We start from the raw sequence: 20,042 nt of genomic DNA, 5'->3' as shown, positions 1-20,042 counted from the left end.
CTAAATCAAGTAGGATGTGGTCTAACGACCGATGGTCGCATGTTACTATTTCACTTTGGTTTGACAACCCTGAAGATGGGTGATGTCACGTTACGAGTCTCCGCGGACTGTGAATTTGGTAGCGGCATCATTTGTTACCAGGCATGGCGAAATGCTGCCTCAAAATTGCAGATAATAGTGAGCTTGAAGTGTTACGCACCTACCAATCCGAAGGAATCAACAAACGAGCCCTTTTAAATGCGGCAAAGCACAAATCATTGAAACTTTTGTTATCGCCGCCAACTTGACGAAGAATCAAAAAACTTCAACTATTCATCTTTTTGAAAGCAGATATCCATAGCCGAATTTTACGATTCAGAACGCATACATCAACTATAACAAACATCTCGTGAGATTCTGAATAATTAGTCTTCAAGCTCTTCTAATGACTAATTAGGTGTCTGTTACGATCAGATTACAAGCCAACTCCGTGTTATCTACGTTTGAAATATTCAAACACCGGGCTTCGTTCCCATTTAACTAAGCATGCCTATCTATCGGGCAAGAAAAGGCCCAGCAATTCGGTACGAAGCATTGGGTCACGAGATCAGCTTACGCGCTCGGTTCCCTGGCGAAATCCCACATTACATCGGTCATCCAACAGATGAATGTTCTGGATGTGGAGCATTTCTATGGGTGGCCGAGCGACGCGTGAAGGACAAGAACGCACTACATAGCACCTATGGAAACTGTTGCCAACATGGAGCAATTGATTTGCCAGTAAGATATTTTGCCCAAGACGTAGGGCAGGATGTCCCTCCTTTCTACCGTGCTCTCCTAACACGTTTAGATCCAGGTAAGTTATCCTTTGACCCCCGGGACTTCACGCCAGCTCAAGTTTGTTTCAGTTTGCGTAGAATTTCGATCTTTGATTCAAAAGTATAACAATGCAATGTCATTTACTTCCCTTGGAGCCACCGTGGACAGGTCTGTACAAGGACAACACGGCGTTTACACCTTTAGAATCTCGGGCCAATTATCTCATAGGATTGGCTCCCTCATGCCTTTACCCGGAAACCACCCCGGATTTGCACAAATCTTTGTATACGGTGGAGGCGGCGAGGCTGAAGTCCAAGCAAGGAACTACCATTTTAACAACCAACTCAATCCACAGATCCTATTGTTATTTCAGGAATTCATGACCCTACATAATCCGTACACCAATGTCTTCCGCGCGGCCGCTGCTATCTGCAACAATGGAGACACCCGAACCCTTCGAATTAATACAATAAAAGCAGCAGGTACGGACCTCCGACGTTACAACCTCCCAACCTCCAATGAGGTCGCTGCTATAATCGAAGGCGATGGGGAAATTGGCGCTCGTGGAAGGGATATCATTTTGGAGAAGCAGACCGGGGAAAAGCAGTGAATATCAGAGCTACATACTGCTTACTTTGCTTTACGATACCCCTTACTTTTCCCTTACGGTTCACAAACCTGGCATGAGAATTTCCGGAATCCGACTGAAGACAGTGAGTTATTGGCCGTACCAAGTACCATACCAAAAGTATGATTGAAGCTCACCTTTATGAATATCATTAGGACCTGATGGGATAGTTACCAACCTCGAATGGTTTGCCTATCTTCTTTTTCAGAGAGCAAGTTTCTCAATTATACTCGCAGCTGGGCGCCTTTTCCAAGAATTCTCGGTTGATATGTACGTTTGCGTGGAGCACTCCAGGCTCCAATTCATCCGGTTTCACCAGAAAGAACTTCGGGCAGAGTTGTATAGTGGTGCTGTCGAAGCACTGGGTAACGAGATGGATGATGAAGTAGTAGGACGAAGAATTGTGCTGCCTTCGACGTTTATCGGTAGCCCCAGGCACATGCAACAACTGTACCAAGACGCCATGAGCTTGGTAGCTGAGTTTGGGCATCCTAGCCTTTTTATTACTATGACTGCAAACCCGCAGTGGACAGAAATCACGGACGCACTACTAGACGGACAGACCGCCGAAGACCGTCCAGACTTAGTTGCAAGGGTCTTTCACTTGAAGTTTCACTCTTTACTCACCGACGTTACAAAACAAGAGCGGTTCGGTAAATGTGTAGCTTACGTATACACCGTCGAGTTCCAGAAACGAGGATTACCACATGTTCACTTAATCCTATTTCTTGATCCGGCAGATAAACCAACAAGACCAGAACACATAGATTGTCTGATCACAGCCCAACTTCCCGATCCCGAAACCGAGAATGATCTATACAAGTTAGTTACTAAATTCATGTTACACGGTCCATGCGAACAATACAAGTGTTGGACGGGGTCCGAATGCCGACTAGGATACCCACGTCCATTTTGCGAAGCTACTGAACTGGCTGAAGACGCCTATCCAACATACAAGAGACCTGACAATGGACGACATTATGATAAAGGTCATATTCGTTACAACAATAGGAACGTCGTTCCTTACAATCGATTCTTGACTCTGAAGTATGGATGCCACATAAACGTCGAGGTAGCAGCTAGCATCCGAGCTATTAAGTATCTGTTCAAATATATTCTCAAAGGTCACGATAGAACCATGGCAACAGTTGACGATCCTGATAATGATGAGATCCTGGCTTACGTTAATGCAAGATTCTTATCAGCAACGGAAGGTTAGCCTATATTTGAACCCGGACTGCTTTGTTGGATGCCGGAAACTAACCACGTCTAATTTGGTAGCTATTTGGCGATTGCTGAAGTTCGAATTGACAGGCAGATATCCTGCCATTCAACGATTGAGCCTACATCTCGAAGGAGCACAGACGGTTTACTTCCTGGATGAGGCCGGTCTGCGCCGAGCTATTACCACTGGGAGAGCTGAGCAGACGACTTTAACAGAATATTTTAGACTTTGTAGAGAGAACGTACCATTACGAGGATTGGATCAAACAATCCGCTCTTTGAAATATCAAGAAGTGTCAAAATTTTTTACTTGGAACGAGCGAAACAAACAACTAGAACCCAGGCGTAACAGTCTTATGTCCATTGGGCGGGTATACTTCGCTAATATCAAACATGGCGAAGTATACTACTTACGTTTACTCCTGTCTCACGTTCGCGGTACACAATCATTTGACGACTTACGTACCATCGATGGCATCCAACTCAATAGTTTTTGTGAGGCGGCCAGTAGGTTGGGACTTCTCCTTGACGACCGGCATTATCATGAGTCCTTGACTGAAGCTGCCACCTGGAAAACGGGGAGACAACTAGGGCACATGCTCGCAATAATTTTGATACATAGCTCTCCAGCAGAACCACGTCGCTTGTGGGCGAATCATGTTCACGACCTAACAGACGATTGCGAACACATGATTAAACGTCTTAATCCTTGAGCTCGTCCCACCGAACCGCAAATTCAAAACTACGGCCTACATCTATTGGAAAAGGTTCTTATAGCAATGGAAACCAGCTTAGCAAACGTAGATATGCCCAACGTAGACCAACAACTGTTGTATGAATTAGAGCTCCCGGATGATGGTCAGAGGACGGGTTCTCATGCAACGACTCCTGAGGAAAGTTCTAGGAAATATACTGCAATGCTGCGCGTCATGACTCATGAGTAAACAGCCGTCGTATTTAATGTATGCAAAGCCATTGTCAACGATACACCGTACTTAGCGTTTCTGGACGGTCCGGGAGGCACTGGAAAAACCTTCGTCCTGAATTGCATTCTTCATTTTTGCAATGCAAACCAGATTCCCTTCGAAGCAGTATCTGCTGCCGGCATTGCCTCATTATTACTTCTAAATGGGCGCACTATAATGCTTTCAAGATTCATAACATTTTCTGGGCAGAAAATTAAATTATTTGTATACAAAAATCTGGAAAGGTCAGAAACAGAGCAAAAAATATGAAAAAATATGCATTCTGTTCCTTGGTTTGAGATCTCCAATCTGCATATTTTTCCGTATTTTTGGGGTTCATATTGGTGAGCGTTTGGAGGGAAGACTGTATTGTTTGCAGGGGATTTCCGCCAAACGCTACCAATTGTCCGAGGGTCTAACCTAATGCAACAAGCTCAGGCAACCTTGAAGGCTTCCTACTTATGGGAATCAATACACCGATTCGGGCTAACAACAAACATTAGACTTGGCGGATTAGCCAATAATCCCGATCCAGCAAACATTAATTTTGCGAAGTGGTTGTTGGATCTTGGGTCTGGAAAACTCCAGACTACCCACGTATCCAAGACTCCACTACGATACTGTAACATTACAATTATAAGACCGCCAGCTCTATGCGACCCACAAATGCTAAACACTGACTATGGAGGCGTGAACGACTTGATCTTACAAAGAAAATGGGCGGAATTGACAAACTTCTATTCACACCGGTGTATTATCACCCCATTAAACGCCACAGTGAATTCCATGAACCAGTACATCATGGCTTCTTTGCCAAACCAAGAATACACCTCACAGTCAATCGACATCATGGACGAAACATACGTTGATCCAATTCCAGCAGACATATTGAACACTTTTAACTTCCCTGGGTTCCCACATCATAGAATCAAAATGAAAGTTGGCGCAGAAGTCATGGTATTGAGGAATTTAAGCCTGACAAACGGGCTTTGTAACGGGACGCGGCTCTTAATTACGGACTATCAACCACATGCACTACAATGCAGAATATTAACTGGGGATATGAAGGGAACAATTATCAGTTTACCAAAAATTAAGTTAAAACACAAAGGCAATCAAGACTGCCCAATCCACTTTTCGCGTTATCAATTGCCAGTGACGCCAGCGTTCTACATGACAATCAACAAGAGTCAAGGGCAGAGCCTTGAACGGGTAACGGTACTCTTGCCCAAACCAGTCTTCTCCCATGGCCAGCTTTACGTAGCGTTGTCAAGATGCACAAATGCAGCTAATTTTAATGTTTGCATTACATCAGAATCCGATGAGCCGGCTACAGACAACATAGTTTTTCACCCGGTATTAAATATTTGAAGTTCTGACAATGGACCCAAAAATCAAGTACGTGTCTGACTACAATAATATTGAGTGTCTATAAGGGTCAAAACTGAGTTTCATTACATGCGAAAATCGTAGTGCCTCTATTCATTCCTTCAAAACCGAAGCGTACTGTTTGAGTACTTTTGAAACTCAAATGACAAATTGTTATTTCAATTTGATAATATCTCTCATAAAGGTGCATATAAATTTACATGTGCACCTGGTTGTCTTACATCGATGAGAGCCCTTATCAAGTAAAGGAAATGTTAAAAGACCGATGGAACTACTGACTCTCGTGATGTCAGCGCTTCCACGACCACGCTGTGATACAAAACATGGAGTGAAAATCCTCCACTCATTCGGTCTTTCTGTTCGCCTGTTTTGTTGTTCTAATCTAACCCTCTCATTTTACAAACTATGTATCCACTTTAGTACAACGGCATGCTTATCTTCCTACTTTACGCGATATATGTTATTCCCAAATTCTAATTTGGGATCAGACTTACTTATCTGTTTCACGAAGTCAAGTATGAAAGTATTGGGTTTCAATATCTGAATTCACCGTGAATGGCCGTATGGAGTGTATAAGCATTAGGCGAGCTATTGATACATGGGTTATATGTAGATCAATCCATCTATCCTATCGGCCAGAGTAAAATACACATAGACCATATATTTGCAAGCGAGTAGAGTCGAGCGTAAGTGAGGTATAAGTTCAAAACTTGCGGATGTGTGCATCTACCCTGGCGACGCTATTAAAATACCATTTCCACATACAATAGGTAAAACACAAAGCTACTTATATTATTAGAGCTACACGGCTACGAGGGAGTGTTGTTACTTTGTACATTCACGCGTCAAACTTTTGTCTCTCCTTAGATAGTTGGAGTATCCAAGTGTGTTTGTGATCAGGTTAAACCATCAGAATATGACGCCATGCAGATACTTACCATGCCCCAAACTTGAATTGCCCACCCAATAAAATAAAGGCACCAAACAACTTCCGTTCAGCCATCTTAATACTCTTCCAAACTACAACCGCACACCAAAATATGGCACCGTCTCCCAGCTTACCAGTAGAAATCATAGAGAAAATTATCAACGGCTTGCAAGATTGCTCTGCCTCCATGCCTGGCGACCCAACGAATAGCGGTGACGGACGTTTTTTAACCCAAGCATCAATTAGAAACCTTCTTACCTTAAGATTAATTTCAAAATCATGGGCAGCTATCATACCAAAATTTGTTTATTCAACTCTTTACTTGAGAACTCCCTGGGTTAATCACTACGTTAAGAGGATGTGGCGACGTGACATAGCTTTATCAGATCTTTCCAACCTACGCCACCTCTCCTTTGATCAACTTATGTTTATCCCAAGCATTCACTCCAGCTCCCTCGGTTCATTAGCAGAACAAACTATTCGGCCAATAGAACTTGAATACCGACGCCGCGATCCTAATTGGGTGCTTATGCAGGATGCAGCCGACATAATCAGGCTGTGTGGCCCGAATTTATCACATCTAAAATTATGCTTTCAACATGCCATTGGATTCCCTACTCATCTGATCACGGCAATCAAAAAAATCAATAATCTAACAAACTTGATCATTGAAGGAACAATCATGTGAGATATCACCAATGATTGCGAATCAATAAGTGTCGTTCTGAACAATGTTACTTCTTTAGAGTCATTTTCACTCAAAGTGGCTAATTTAGAATACCTCAACGCAAACGAAATGGCTCTACCTAACTTGAAACACCTCTGGATATCATGCCACCCCGGGAATGCCAGCACGCTCACGCGTTTCTGTCGAGAAGCGGGAAAGCAGATCAAATTGTTAGAATATGTACCAACGAACTTTGCACAACACCCAATTCCAATATTGCTGACGCTCCAAAATCAACTAAGGGGGCTCTTCATCAAGAGTATCCCGGATGAACTTCCTCGGTATATCATTGAGATGTCATTTCCCCAATTATGGATCTTACGCTTTATGCCAATCCTTTCCCCAGGCAAAGGTCCTACGTGGCTAGGAAAGCCTTTTTTTCAGACTATCAGAGTTTTCATCACGAGCTATATCCTTACGAGAGACTTTTGGCATGACTTGCTCAGTGGGGATGACGCATCTAAGTTAGCAAAGGCGGTCAACTTGAGATCTATTGTTTTTATTACTCCGGAGGGGAGCGACTTGATAGACATGGATTTATTAAGTTTGTTTGCTGCTCAAGGAATTACATGTCTATTCAAAGGAAACATATATTACAACGAGGTACTGGTATGTACACTTTGCTATTGTTTATACCATATACTATGAAAGTAATACTAAGAATTATTTATTTCCTGAAATAGAGTTATGCCGACAGTTTCAAGAGTGTGGACTCAAATATTCTTGAAAGGTGGTAGGATGCTTTCAGAGTATAACAAGTCTTTGCCATCCTTTTCATCCCTTTCAAAATCATGATCAACACAGGGAAGCATGTAGATTACGCTCAAAAGTACATGCTTAGCATGATGTGTCCTGGCCTGGCTACATGAAAAAGGAGTGTTGTATTCCGTGAAACTTTAGCAACCAATGATGACCTTAAGAACAAGCAATTGTATTATTTGAGCCGAGATAATGTCTTTGTTTTTCGTGTCTGTCTGTGCAACTGATGTGATTATGTTAAATAGCTCGCGTAAAACATCACGAAGCCAAAGGTTTCTTTACATATTACCTTCTCTCGCTCCCTGTAGTAAACAAATCCGCAGTTCCCTCGCTCCGGAACCAAATTGGCAACAATCCAATGCTTAATCCATATTACCAGACAATGTTAATTCCATGTACAGCATACCTCTCAGTACCCATCTCATCCCTAGCGATTTCTATCTACGTCCGACTATGGACCGGCCAATACGTTACCACGAGCCAATAAATGAGTTGGGAGCACTTGATAAGGAATTGTGGTATTTGCCTATCTATGTGGTGTTGAGCGGTAACTAGAGTAAAGCCGAGTGCCTCACTCTCTCATAGAACTCGAATCTGAAGTTCACAGAAAGAAATATGTACATATTAATTGGTCTTTGGTACGGGATCGGGTAACTTGGAAAGCTTCAGTTTTGTAGATAAATAAGATTTGTTGTCCTAATGTCTCTGATTCCTCCGTTATGCAACAATCTTTTATGAGCACATAAATTTAATACGATAAATTTAATACGATTACTGAGTACATTACCTTTAATTCAACTTCTCAAAATATTCAATATGCGTACTACAGCAGAACTTCCGGTAGAAGTAATTGAATTAATTATATTTCATTTCTTTGATAGAGCTGCGTTTATAGTAGATGACCAATGCAATAGTGCTGAGGTCAAATTCTTACGTCCTCCATCAGTTGTAAATGTACTGAGGTTGAGATTGCTCGGGCGCTCTTGGGCCAATGCCATTCAAAGAATTGTTTATAGCTCATTGCAACTTGGGTTTCCCTGGGTACGGATCAATTCAATCGATAAGTGGAAAGACCATTCACTGCTCTCAAACCTCTCGAATCTCCGCTGCCTTGCTTTGGATCAAGTTATGCACCGACCCAATACTGGGCCTGGATCTTTCTATGACCGCATTCAGGATCCACAGCTCGAGGAACTTGAAATCGAGTATCAACATTTCAAAACCAAATCTATCTTCATGCGTGATGCCACCAAAATAGTCAAATTGTGCAGCTTTAATTTAACTTATCTAAAGCTCATCTTCACTTCATCGTTTGGTTTCCCAGACGAATTAATCCTTGCGTTAAAAGGAGCTAAAAATTTAAGAACACTTTTGATTGATGGCAACAAGTCCCACAACGATGCGAACGACGCCGACTCTCTAATTGCTGTGTTAAACAACGCCGACGCCCTAGAGTCCCTATCATTAAACTTTGGTACTTTAACTTCTTTGAGATTGAATCTCGGTGCTCTTCCAAACCTGAAGCACTTTTGGGTAGCGTGGCACCCGGAAAATCAAGACGCCATTACTGATTTTTGTCGAACTGAGGGGCGGGCAATCAAAATGTTAGAGTTTATGCCAATGTATTTTGATCCCAGTTCAAACATCGTGGTCCTTAGCCTTAAGTCTACGCTTGAAGCTCTATTCGTCAACACAATTCCAAGTAATGTTCCGTCCAATCTGCGTATGGTGAGCTTCCCAAAGCTTCGACTGATAAGAAGCATATACATGGATGGAATTCTTAATTATCCTGCTTGGTACGAGTGGACTATATTTGAGCACGTCGAGATTTTCATCACAAGTTATAATAGTTATAGTAAATTTTGGAGAAGTGTATTCAACGACAAGCTACGATTTACCATGCCTCCAAAACTGCAACACTTCATCTTTATGATTGAAAAAGGACACAAATTCAAAGACGAATCATTGATCTTAGCGCTAAAAGCTCAGGGAATTAAATCTCATTTCAGAAACAGTTTGGATTGTTACAAAATACTGGTGAGCAATTTATAAATATCTTAATAGGACCATACGGAGTCGAAACATAACTAACTTTTCGCTTTTTGCAAGGGATTAATAAGCAAACTTGGGTGTGGTCCTGAATATACTAAAGATTGGGAAAATGCGGGCGAAGACAACGTAAATGACCAAAAAGCGATGTGATCTCGTCACTCTTGGTTTTTCGATTATTGTGAGTAGTAACTACCTTCTGACCCACGAAGGCAAGGGCTCTAAACCTTTCAACATAAAACACAGGTCACGAGCTTAATGCAAAGTAAATGGCAGTATATAATTGGGAATCTTTCATTTGAAAAAGGTAGTATTAACGGGTTATCAAACCTATGGCTGTAACTAAGTAGAGATTAGATGTTTATGAATTGTAATTGAGGTAGCTTTCCAACCAAAGAATTGAAGAGTCATTAAGATAGTGTAAATCTTACAACATATCTTGACCTAGCGTTCTTTGCTATTGACCCATCGAAATAGGACATCAATTTAGGGACCTTGATATTTTTCTGTCAAATTTATTATCTCAGCTCTTTAATTCAATAGTCATGTATTTCACTCTGTGTTGACTCTTAACCATGTTCGAACCCAAATGTCATTCCTCTTCAAAACATTTCGCTTTTTGTCTTTCTTACTTCCAAATTTTTTGTTTGCTGCGGGCCTTTGCATTCTTGATTCACATTTTGCTTATTACAATGTTAATAAGTAAAGCAGCGACGGAGCGTGACAACTTTTTTGTAGCTTGCATTTCCCCAGGTCCCACAGCATTGTTCAGTGTTTAACTAACAAGGCAACTAATATACCGCACATTTTTTTAGCAAGGATGTCCACGCTATTCGTCTTCTCTTGCAGCAACATGATTGAGGGAACTTTAGGTACAGAAATGGTAGCCATCAAGGAGTTAATGACTCGCACTTTGGTTGTCCTCGAAACACCGTTGCTAATCACATTCTCGGCTACTTCTATAGGCGGAGCTACTCAACATGAGTAAAGCCTTGGCTCGGCAGCCAGTCCCCTTATGCATGACGCATTTGAATATAAAATGAAAATGATTGAAAATACGCGGTTTCTACACCTAAGTGCTTGAATGAGCTACAGCTGAAGCTTTGAATGGAATCAGCAGAAATTCGATGCATGGAGTACCGTTTGTTTGACCACATTCTCAGATTCGAAGTTACTCACAAGGATGCTTCCAGCTCCGACCCTCCCAGTTGAAATAGTGACGTTGATCATAATGTATTGGGAAGCCAATGCCTTTCATTTCGCAGTTGATGGTTACAACAGTGCCGATAATCGCTTCCTACACCAAACATCCGTTAAAAGTCTACTCAGCTTGCGACTGCTTGGAAGATCTTGGGCGGACGCCATTCCACCATTCGTATACAAATCCTTGCACTTACAATCTCCTTGGGCGCATTCCTACATGAGTGACCTATGGGCGAAAGGGGTAGTTACGTCGAGTTTTCCCGGTTTTCACCTTCGACGACTTGCTTTGGATCGCGTCATGTACCTACCAGAGTTCGACCCAGTTTGTCTCTACGAAAGCACAGAGGACCGCCTGTTCAGAAAGCTTGAATTAGAATACAAACACTACAACACCAAGTCAATATTCATGAAAGATACCACGGGAATCATCTCGCTATGTGGTTTGAGCTTGACTGACCTGAAGTTAAGTTTTACAAGCGCCGTTGGTTTCTCAAACAATTTAGCTCTTGCAATTCGAGGTGTGGACAATTTGAAAACTTTCTTTGTTGAAGGTGACAAAAAGCATAACATCATGAACAATGCAAACTCTTTGATCAGCATATTAAACCATACTAATCAACTAGAATCACTTTTGCTCAAGTTCGGTACCTTGAGTTCCCTAACCTTGAGGACCGGAGCCTTACCTAAATTAATGCACTTTTGGGTTACGTTACATTGCAAGAATATCAGTGCAGTCAAAAATTTTTGCCAGGCCCCCGGGAGGCAAATTAAACTATTGGAATTTAGTCCGACAATCTACATGAGTGACTCAGAAGCAATAATCAGCTCGATGAAAGATACGCTAGGCGGACTGTTTATTGAGAAGATGCCTGACCATATGCCTGATCGGCTTCGTTATACGCGATTTCCAAGTCTTCGAGTGTTCAGGAGTATGTACGTCAATGCTACGTTTCAAAGACCAAATTGGTTTAATTGGCACTTTTTCGAAACAGTCAGTGTTTTCATTACTTCTTATGCTAAAAGCGGTGCGTACTGGAGGAAGCTGCTGGAGGAAGTCGCGGATATTAAATTCCCACCTAGATTGAAACATTTTATCTTTATAACTGGACACGAAACGGTAGTGCTGGGTGGCAACTTGGTAGATTTATTTAAGCGCTTTGGAATCAGATGCCAGTTCAAAAGCCAACTGAGGTACACCCAGGTATTGGTACGTAAAGTGTCTGACCCCGCATTAGATCTGTATATTGTGCGATTAACAATTTGGTGGGCTGGCTTTCAATAGGCCTCAATTAATTATTTCGAACAAGATGCGGCCAATGGGAAAGGCAAACAGCGAACCAGATAATTGTCATACGCATTGTGCGACAAGAAGTACGACCGTAAGTCTATGAAACTTTGATAGTCAGCCAATGAAGAAAGAACTTGATATGTGAACTGATCAAATTACCTGTGATCACGATGTATAAGCCTCAGTAAATGTAGGTTGTCTTCAACAAGTTGTGCGGTGTCGCTGAGAGAGAGTTTTAATGCATACTATGGAGCATGACAGAGTGAGGAGGGGGATATTGGGATGAGTCCCAACGCAAAAATCTTGTAACTTCAATTTTGTATTGTCAGCATCTTTAGATTTTTTAATGATTAGCGCTTGAACCATAAAATTCTTTCTGTTCCCTCTACGTAGTAGGTGTTGTATGAGAGATGCCCTGAACTATTGTACTCTAATTCGATCAAAAGTGAACTTCAATGGAGAATGGACCTCGGTATTGGTGGTGGACTCTTGGCAAAAACAGTGGGCCTCCACATGAGGATTATACAAAGTATCCGGTAATCATGTAAAAGCGTCGAATCAAGTGTGTGTAATTTGGCACTGTGCTGGAGCTAGACGCGTAGACAATGAAGGTACATTGGGGAGTTTCACGTGATAGTTGCCGTGATTGGGTAAAGAGTGCGGCGCCCGCCGCCGAATTTGGCTAGTCATATATGAAGATGAAGATATCATTCATTATCTCCATCTTTCTCTTGATACTGATCCAATATCTTGGCTTCACTCCTTAACCAGTCCCAACGATAATTCTTATCCATGTGGTAGAAAAAGGATGCTGAGTCATCTTTCTTCATCTCATTTGCTGCTAAAATGATGTGTTGAGGTTTGAGATTGTTGGCGCATCCCTTGTTGAAGATCGCCATAGCTTCCTGTTGCATTGGGTGTTGTTCAGTTTTTATTTTAGCGATAGCCAACTTGTCGCTGTCATTCCTATCTTCCATACCTGTAACTCGATCAACGGTGTTTCTGATTGATTCAGCTACGAGCTTTGGTCCGGTTGTTCAAGAGCGTTTTGAAGTTGAAGCTGAGGGTCCAATCGGGCTCCGTTTGCTGCGGACAAAGCGGGTCTCTGGGCTGTTGTCCTTGTCAGTGTCACTGTCGTCAAGGGAAGCTTCAGCCGCTGTGAGACCGTCTTTTCGAGAGCAAGACTTGATGAAAGGGTTGAATCAAAAGAAGAAAGATTAGAAATAGAACAAAGTGAATCAAACAAAAACATCGAAAAATGTATCTTACAGTTCTAGTGTTCCTCCTCTTCTTCTGTGAAGGAGGTGGAGCCCCTCCAAGTTCAATAGCATCAAGATCCGAGTCTTTGTCCTTATTTGAATCTGATTCCTGAGATTGAGATTGATGTTGGTCTTCATTCAAACCTTCATCAATACCCCTTGCAAATACAAATGGTGAAGATGAGAATCATCAAACTTACCATTATTTTCCTCGTCTTCATTTTCCTCATCTTTGTTTTCCTCATAGTCATCATCACGTAAGTCAACTGCCTTCTTTTTAATACTTTGAGTTCTGTATCCATTGTTACCATTGGCTCGAAGGTTCTTCGCAGGCACAACCGTTTGTACAGCTTCATAGGCGGGAAAACCGCTGTGTCAAATTGGTTTGGCATCAACATTTCCTTCCTATTATGTAATGATTGATAGCCATCACCTGAATCAACTAGGTGTATATGTTGAAGTTAATTTAAAGTGACTTGCTTACCTTTTCAATCCAATTAAGCCACCAGTCCTTATCAGAATGGACCTCACCAGTCATTGTATTGGTTCCAGCAGCGCCGGAAGAATCAATGATCTTGTCAAAAGCCTTGAGAGTCTTCTTCAACTATGTACATATAAAAAAAACATAAAGAGAGTCAGTCGAGCTGAAATGAAAGAATAAAATCAGAATTACCCTTTGAAAATGATTTTTTAATTGTCTCAAAGATGTGTCGGTTTTGAATTTGGTGTTGAAGTTTTCTAAAACAACTTTCCAAGCCTCGGTCTTGAGGCCACCATCGTTACCTCGGCCGAGATCCATTTGATGTTTGATTTTGTCGATGAGATAGAGAGTATCCTTATGAGCCCATGAGTCACCAGCGGCGCCTTTATCTTCAGTTTCAGCTTTGAAATCATCTGCCTTCTTATCTTTAACTTTATCTTCCCTGTTATCAGTGACTTTAGTTGACTTGTTCGGTTTTGGTTTTGGTTTTTGTTTGTCTTTTGATTTGTTTTTTAATCTTAAGTTTTTCACTGGTTCAATTTCAATTTCTTCAGGATCAGAATCGGATTGAGGCATATTGAATCAAGAGTGTAGCCAACAGAAGATGAAGGAAGAGGTTGGATTTGAAGTAAGACCGGTGATGGTTTTCGAAGACGGTGGTGAATGATAAGACCGGTGATGGTTTTCGAAGAAGGTGGTGAATGATGGTATTTGAAAGGTTCTGTACGGTGGAAGGTACCTTGTAGATTTTGATAGAGGTTTACGAAAGAGTTGATAATGTGATTTATAGGAGGAAAGATTCAATAAAAGTGAATTGTGGGAAATCGACTGAAAAGTCGCATTTTACAAGCATTCTGCGCATTACAGAATGCTTGTAAATAACATATCGAACGCATTTCGCAGAATGCGAATTCTTGATATCCAAGAATGTGAATTTTCCCGAAAATGCGCTTAAGTGAACGCCCCCTAAATACATATCCAAATAGGAAAGGTATGCAATCTTCACAAATACAAGTGGAAAAAAAAGATTATAAATGCATCCTACTATCAACAAAACACCTTGCTTTGACTATATGGCCGCTCCTCTAAGGTATATTAGTCATCTCATTTTAAATTTTGGAGTGTTGTATGCAAATTTGCTTAAAGGCACTTTAAAAAAAAGCTCGCCCAAATTTGCCCGCAAAACTCGAGCAATTTGGCGGTGAATTTGCGGCAAGCTTTTGGCAAACGACTGTAACACTGACTACTTATGTACATAAATTACTCCCCTGAAGTGGAGATCAGCATTCCGAAATCTGCCTTATTTTTTTTCCGGGAGGCTTTGTGAACGTTCCGAATATGATAGCATCCTGGCGAGAATTTGAGCAGTTACAATAACAATGAGCGTTAAGTTTAGCTGATGCAATAAAATATTGTTTCAGGCTCCATGCCTCGGAGAGTTTAAAGTTTGAAATGAGGTTGAAGCTCGACATTGAGTATAGCGGCAAACTTAAAATGTGTGCTGGACGCCGCACATGAGCCTCAGCGGCCGGCTTGCCCGCGTATGCTCTAGTGATTTTATAACTCTGAAGAGGAGCATCGAATGATGATTTTTTTTCACATAAAACGGGTGGTGCATGGGTCGAGGCAAGCTTCGGATGAGGTTTCGAGGAATCGGAAGAAACGCTGATTTGTTTGATTCAAACTTCCTTGAGCTCTTCAACGACTAAACCCTCAGTTGAATCTGATCATTCAATTTACCCGAATCGTTTCCCATCCATTTCTTTGATCCGGAATTCCATATCCATCCGAGTTTTGGAAAACAAAGAATCGCTTACGGCATAGATCTGGTTTTGTTGTAGATAACTTTCTTTAGGGTGAAAAGTTCTAAGACTGGTTCTCTAGCTGAGCATTCTAAACGCAGAACTCATCGATCGGTTTAGATTGAGAACTCGACTCAGTTCTTAGGTTTGGAACACTATCTCAAAGATCATATCAATTGTCAACTGCTCGTTTCAGCTGAGATCCTGTTCGGACTTCCCTTGAAGATAGAAAAATAGGGACTAGCAAAAATCTATAAGAACTATCCAAATTCAAGAAGTGTTCTCCCCTTGTCCTCTTCGATTAGACAGACTTGGTTGATATCCTCCGGATAGCGATTGATAATGTGAACTGTTTTTTCAATATGATCCCGATTTTTCTCTTCATCTCACCAGTTATTTTGATCCTGACCCATTCATATGCGTCTGCTTTTTCAGATCTTGTGGAATATATTTTCTTGGAACCACACAGTTCTTGGACTTCAGGTGAGCCCCCTTTCCTTTGTACAACACCTCGGAATTGTTCATCTGCTGATATAGTGACATTGGACAAATATTAGAATCAGGATAAATTAACAACAAGTTGAGAAACACTTCCCCTTTTATCTTTTTGAATGCCCTCTCAATTGTTCTGGTCTTAGTTTCTTCATGATGATTCACAATATACAAGAGCTAACTCCAATGGACCATTAATTGTTCATCTAGTCGTGTTCATCTACATCATGAAATTGGTACTATCACCCAAATTCTTGGCCATTGGCTTCATGTTGATGTGCACAGCTGTAATTGCTGGTAAGGATGATGATGATTGTTTCAAACTCCTTCCTGGTGAAACCTATCATGGTCTTAGCTGGACCCCTGAAGACAATGGAGGAGGCTTATTGTCCAATTCAGAAAATCACCAAGTCACAGTATATGCACCGGGTTCTGATGAGAAACTTGAAACTTCTGAAGGAACTGAGTGCATTGGATCTAGCTTGGTACATAGCGGGTCAGAAGAAAGTGATCTCTTTCTTTGGATTTCAATAGCGGGTCATCATTGAGGTTTTAAACACCACACCAATTTTTATCATGTCAATGATTGTTCTGTGTTTTTGTACCTCAAGCTATGTAGTGTGCTAGGGCCAAATTGGAATCCACTTCACTCTTTTTCTGTTTGTGATTTTTCTCTCAAAGACGGATTCATGATCTCGCCAATTTGTGCCAAACATGGGTGTTCTGATAAATGAAAGTGTTGTTCTTTAAAAATCTATGATTCCCTGCTCTCTGGTGATGAATATCTTTTGCAATATCAGGAACAGCTTCATTGAATTTGGTCACTTGTTATTAACAGATAGAAATGTCATGCATAGAACTTACAAAAATCACAATAGAACACAACTCAAGACACGTAAAACCAATTTCCCCTAAGGGATAATGATACTGTCATGTTCAAAACCAATCAACACCCTACAGGATGGCTAGCGGTCCATACAACAAAAAAATGTAGCTAACACAAACAACTAAAAAATGTAAACCACCCAAAGAAACATAAATAACAATTTGATGAATATGAACCATTAAAACCTAGAATAAAGAACTATATAAAATAAACCATAAACAAAACCAAAGAACTAAAGCAAAATAAACTATGTTGAATAAAATGGGACATAAACTGAAACATTTTTTTTTCTTTTAAGGACACCACTATTTCCCGCCCGGGTTGAATAACCAAATGCCCGCTTATTTGAGGTTGATACCTGTAGCTACCCAATCTATGCTACAACACACACCCCTGGCAGTACACCGGACAGATACGGTACGGGAAATATAGCCCCCAATGAGAATACCAGGCTAGTCATCCCCATTCCTCAACTTCACAGGGGGTGGCATCACAATAACAAACTTAGCCACTTCACCATATTATTACATCCATTGAACTAACCACCCACAGCAAACCAAACTAACCACAACCACCCAGCCTCTGCCCTGTCTGCAGGGAAACCAACCACCTTTTGAGGCACATCAACACAAGATTATGTGTCTCATGATTGTATGTTTCCTTCCCTCCCTGCTTCTGTGCCTTCCTGTTGAGCAAGAACCATCAGAGTCGAGCCTTCCTCTACTGATTGCTTGTTCCAATCCACATTACAGCCATCCCAAGCTTTTACTTTTACTTTCCATTTCCATCATTCCAACAATCCCTGTTTAATGTTATCTCTCATCTTTAGCGCCATGTCTAAGCAAAACCGGAACAATATGTCCTGCGCTGGAATGGCCTCAAACTCAATTGGCTCAATCCAAAGTAACAACACAACACAACCTTTCATTCATCCAAACTATTGGTAACCGCCTCCTGGGCTTGGATATCCAAATTCCTTCTTACATTTGCACTTGGCCGGAAAATTTGTCATGCCAGGTCTTCCAACTGAACACCCAGCACAACCAGTGTTCATCCCAAATCCCCTGTATAACACCTTCTTCCCCTATCTGTATCCTTCAACCTCAACAAACACACAACCTTCACTTCAGAAATTTGCCTTCTCATTATCAACTTCAATTATATGATATGCATGGAGGAAAACCTTATCCCGATCTGCCAATCTTGGGAGATACAGATCACTTGCAATACATAAGAAAACTTTCATTGAATATAAAGTTTTCCAAAGTTAACAACATAACATTTTGAAACAAGACAATCAAAGCATATGATATGGATCAATGCAAGACAAGTGGATCAATTGCGGTTTTTTACAAGTTGAAAAAAAGGTTTTGCATGAATTGGGAGTTGCATGCATATCCCAATCGCAGATATGTTGCGCACTGATGTGATCAAGGAACATGAAGTAATGGAAATCATCAATGTGTTGAGCATTTAAAATATGAAGAACCTGTTTAATCATTCTTGTGCGTAACCCAACAAATCAAAGATATTCCACCATGGATGAATTTTGGATTGCACAACTAACTGAGGAGTTTGTCAACTGCCTACCTCGAGCTTGTCTGGTATGAATTGAGTAATCTGAGGAAGCAATCATCTTTCAATATGATGTACATTTTATTAAACTTTGTTTGGAATCCAAACAAATAGATATGTATCTATAGCAGAATGATACAATTGACTAGATTGAACAATAATGGAAGACTCTTTGCTGGTGATTTTGATAGGGTTACCAGTGTTACCCATGGGAGCCACTTGTCTGCTTTCATTCCAAAAATACACCATGGTCAGCATCCATCACACCCACACTTGGTAACCAGAAACTTAATGAACCTTCTGTGTGGGGTGGTCTCAGGTCTTTCTCAATTGGGCACATTATTGTTGATGACATCCACAACAGGTCTCTCAATCAGGAATTCAGTGATCAGGAGCGATACCAGGTTCTGTTGCAGCACGGCGGTCAACAAGGTTCAATCACTTTTTAATATCCGGCACCCTCCAGATATTCATCAATGACAAAAAGTCAAGAAACACACTGATTCATTTCCAATATAATTGTGGCAGTGGTGGAGGGGTTGGCGATTGTGGGCATTTTGCAAGTAAATCAAACTTTGTGGAAAAAAGTCGAAATGACCAACCACAATCTTATGATTTGCACAATAGCAGTAGTCCACCTTTTGGGCCATCAGCATCCACACCGCAAAACTGTGGGAGACTTTTTTCCATTGTCTCTCTTGTTTCCCTCATTCAACGTTACAGAAATTATTACAAATTTTTCAAATTTTTGCAATTCACATAACATGATGATGTTGTTCTTTTTTTTTTAAAAAAAAGTGCATAATGACTGTATTGCATGAAACACTAACCAAACAAGTTAAATTGAAACAAAACTAGTCTACCTTTGAGGAGCGGCCATCTAGTCAGAGCATAGGATTTCACTGTCTTTAGATTTTGAGATGTTCACTTTTTTTTTGGATTTTATAAATGAATATATACTTTTCTTTTTTTTTTGAACTCGTTGGAATCCACATTGCTGAGCAGGCATTGGATCCCCCTTCCCAGCCCCCTATCCTAGCGATGATGTTGTTCAGAACACCAAATGAGAGGTGATCAAGCTGGTAGGAACACTGCCCCGCCAAGAAACCCGATGGCAAAACCAATTACCGGGCATGATCTCCAAAAGCTCGTTGCAAAAAGAGCCCGGCCCCGTAGGTCGCGGCCACGGTCGGATAAGCCCGAGGCACCAAGCTGGCCCGCGCGATGCGGAGGTGGACCACGCTGACCGGCATGAAGGCCGCATTGGCGCAGCATCATGGCGGCCAGAGGTCCGAGGATCTCTCCCGCCTCTTTTCGACCCTAGGACGGTCGGCCGAGAGGGCTGTCCTCGCGCCGCCCATCGCTACGCACAAGATGGCCGCCCTTGGACGGTCTAAACCCTGCCGTGGTGTATTTAAGTCATTGTACCTCGTCATTCGCGAATCTTAAGTCAACCTAGGAAGAACCCAAAACTTCACCGTGCCTCTTGCCCTTGTGTCGTCATAGGACAGACAACCTTCTCTGATCACCAAAAGTTAAACCCAAGACTCGACGATCAAGCTTCTCGATAAATCAAAATCATACTAATC

General features: G+C 41.4%; 3 protein-coding genes across 3 annotated transcripts; all 3 read left to right on the top strand.

The window, feature by feature from the left end:
• Window positions 1-6,044: 6,044 nt before the first annotated feature.
• On the top strand, window positions 6,045-7,396 carry MELLADRAFT_108143 (uncharacterized protein; the record flags this gene model as incomplete). The annotated part of the gene is made up of 3 exons (XM_007411871.1): window positions 6,045-6,358; window positions 6,785-7,268; window positions 7,343-7,396. The coding sequence occupies 3 exons, from the start codon at window positions 6,045-6,047 to the stop codon at window positions 7,394-7,396; spliced, it is 852 nt and encodes a 283-aa protein (XP_007411933.1).
• Window positions 7,397-10,650: 3,254 nt separating this feature from the next.
• On the top strand, window positions 10,651-12,015 carry MELLADRAFT_108142 (uncharacterized protein; the record flags this gene model as incomplete). The annotated part of the gene is made up of 2 exons (XM_007411872.1): window positions 10,651-11,877; window positions 11,953-12,015. 2 exons carry the CDS (start codon window positions 10,651-10,653, stop codon window positions 12,013-12,015), a joined length of 1,290 nt encoding a protein of 429 aa, XP_007411934.1.
• A 4,204-nt stretch (window positions 12,016-16,219) lies between these two features.
• MELLADRAFT_108141 (uncharacterized protein) lies at window positions 16,220-16,540 on the top strand (the record flags this gene model as incomplete). The annotated part of the gene is made up of 1 exon (XM_007411873.1): window positions 16,220-16,540. One exon carries the CDS (start codon window positions 16,220-16,222, stop codon window positions 16,538-16,540), a length of 321 nt encoding a protein of 106 aa, XP_007411935.1.
• Window positions 16,541-20,042: the final 3,502 nt, after the last annotated feature.

The sequence above is a fragment of the Melampsora larici-populina genome, assembly GCF_000204055.1.
Source record: "Melampsora larici-populina 98AG31 unplaced genomic scaffold MELLAscaffold_27, whole genome shotgun sequence".
In the NCBI taxonomy this organism is placed as follows: domain Eukaryota; kingdom Fungi; phylum Basidiomycota; class Pucciniomycetes; order Pucciniales; family Melampsoraceae; genus Melampsora; species Melampsora laricis-populina.
This window is presented reverse-complemented; position numbering and strand designations above follow the sequence as displayed.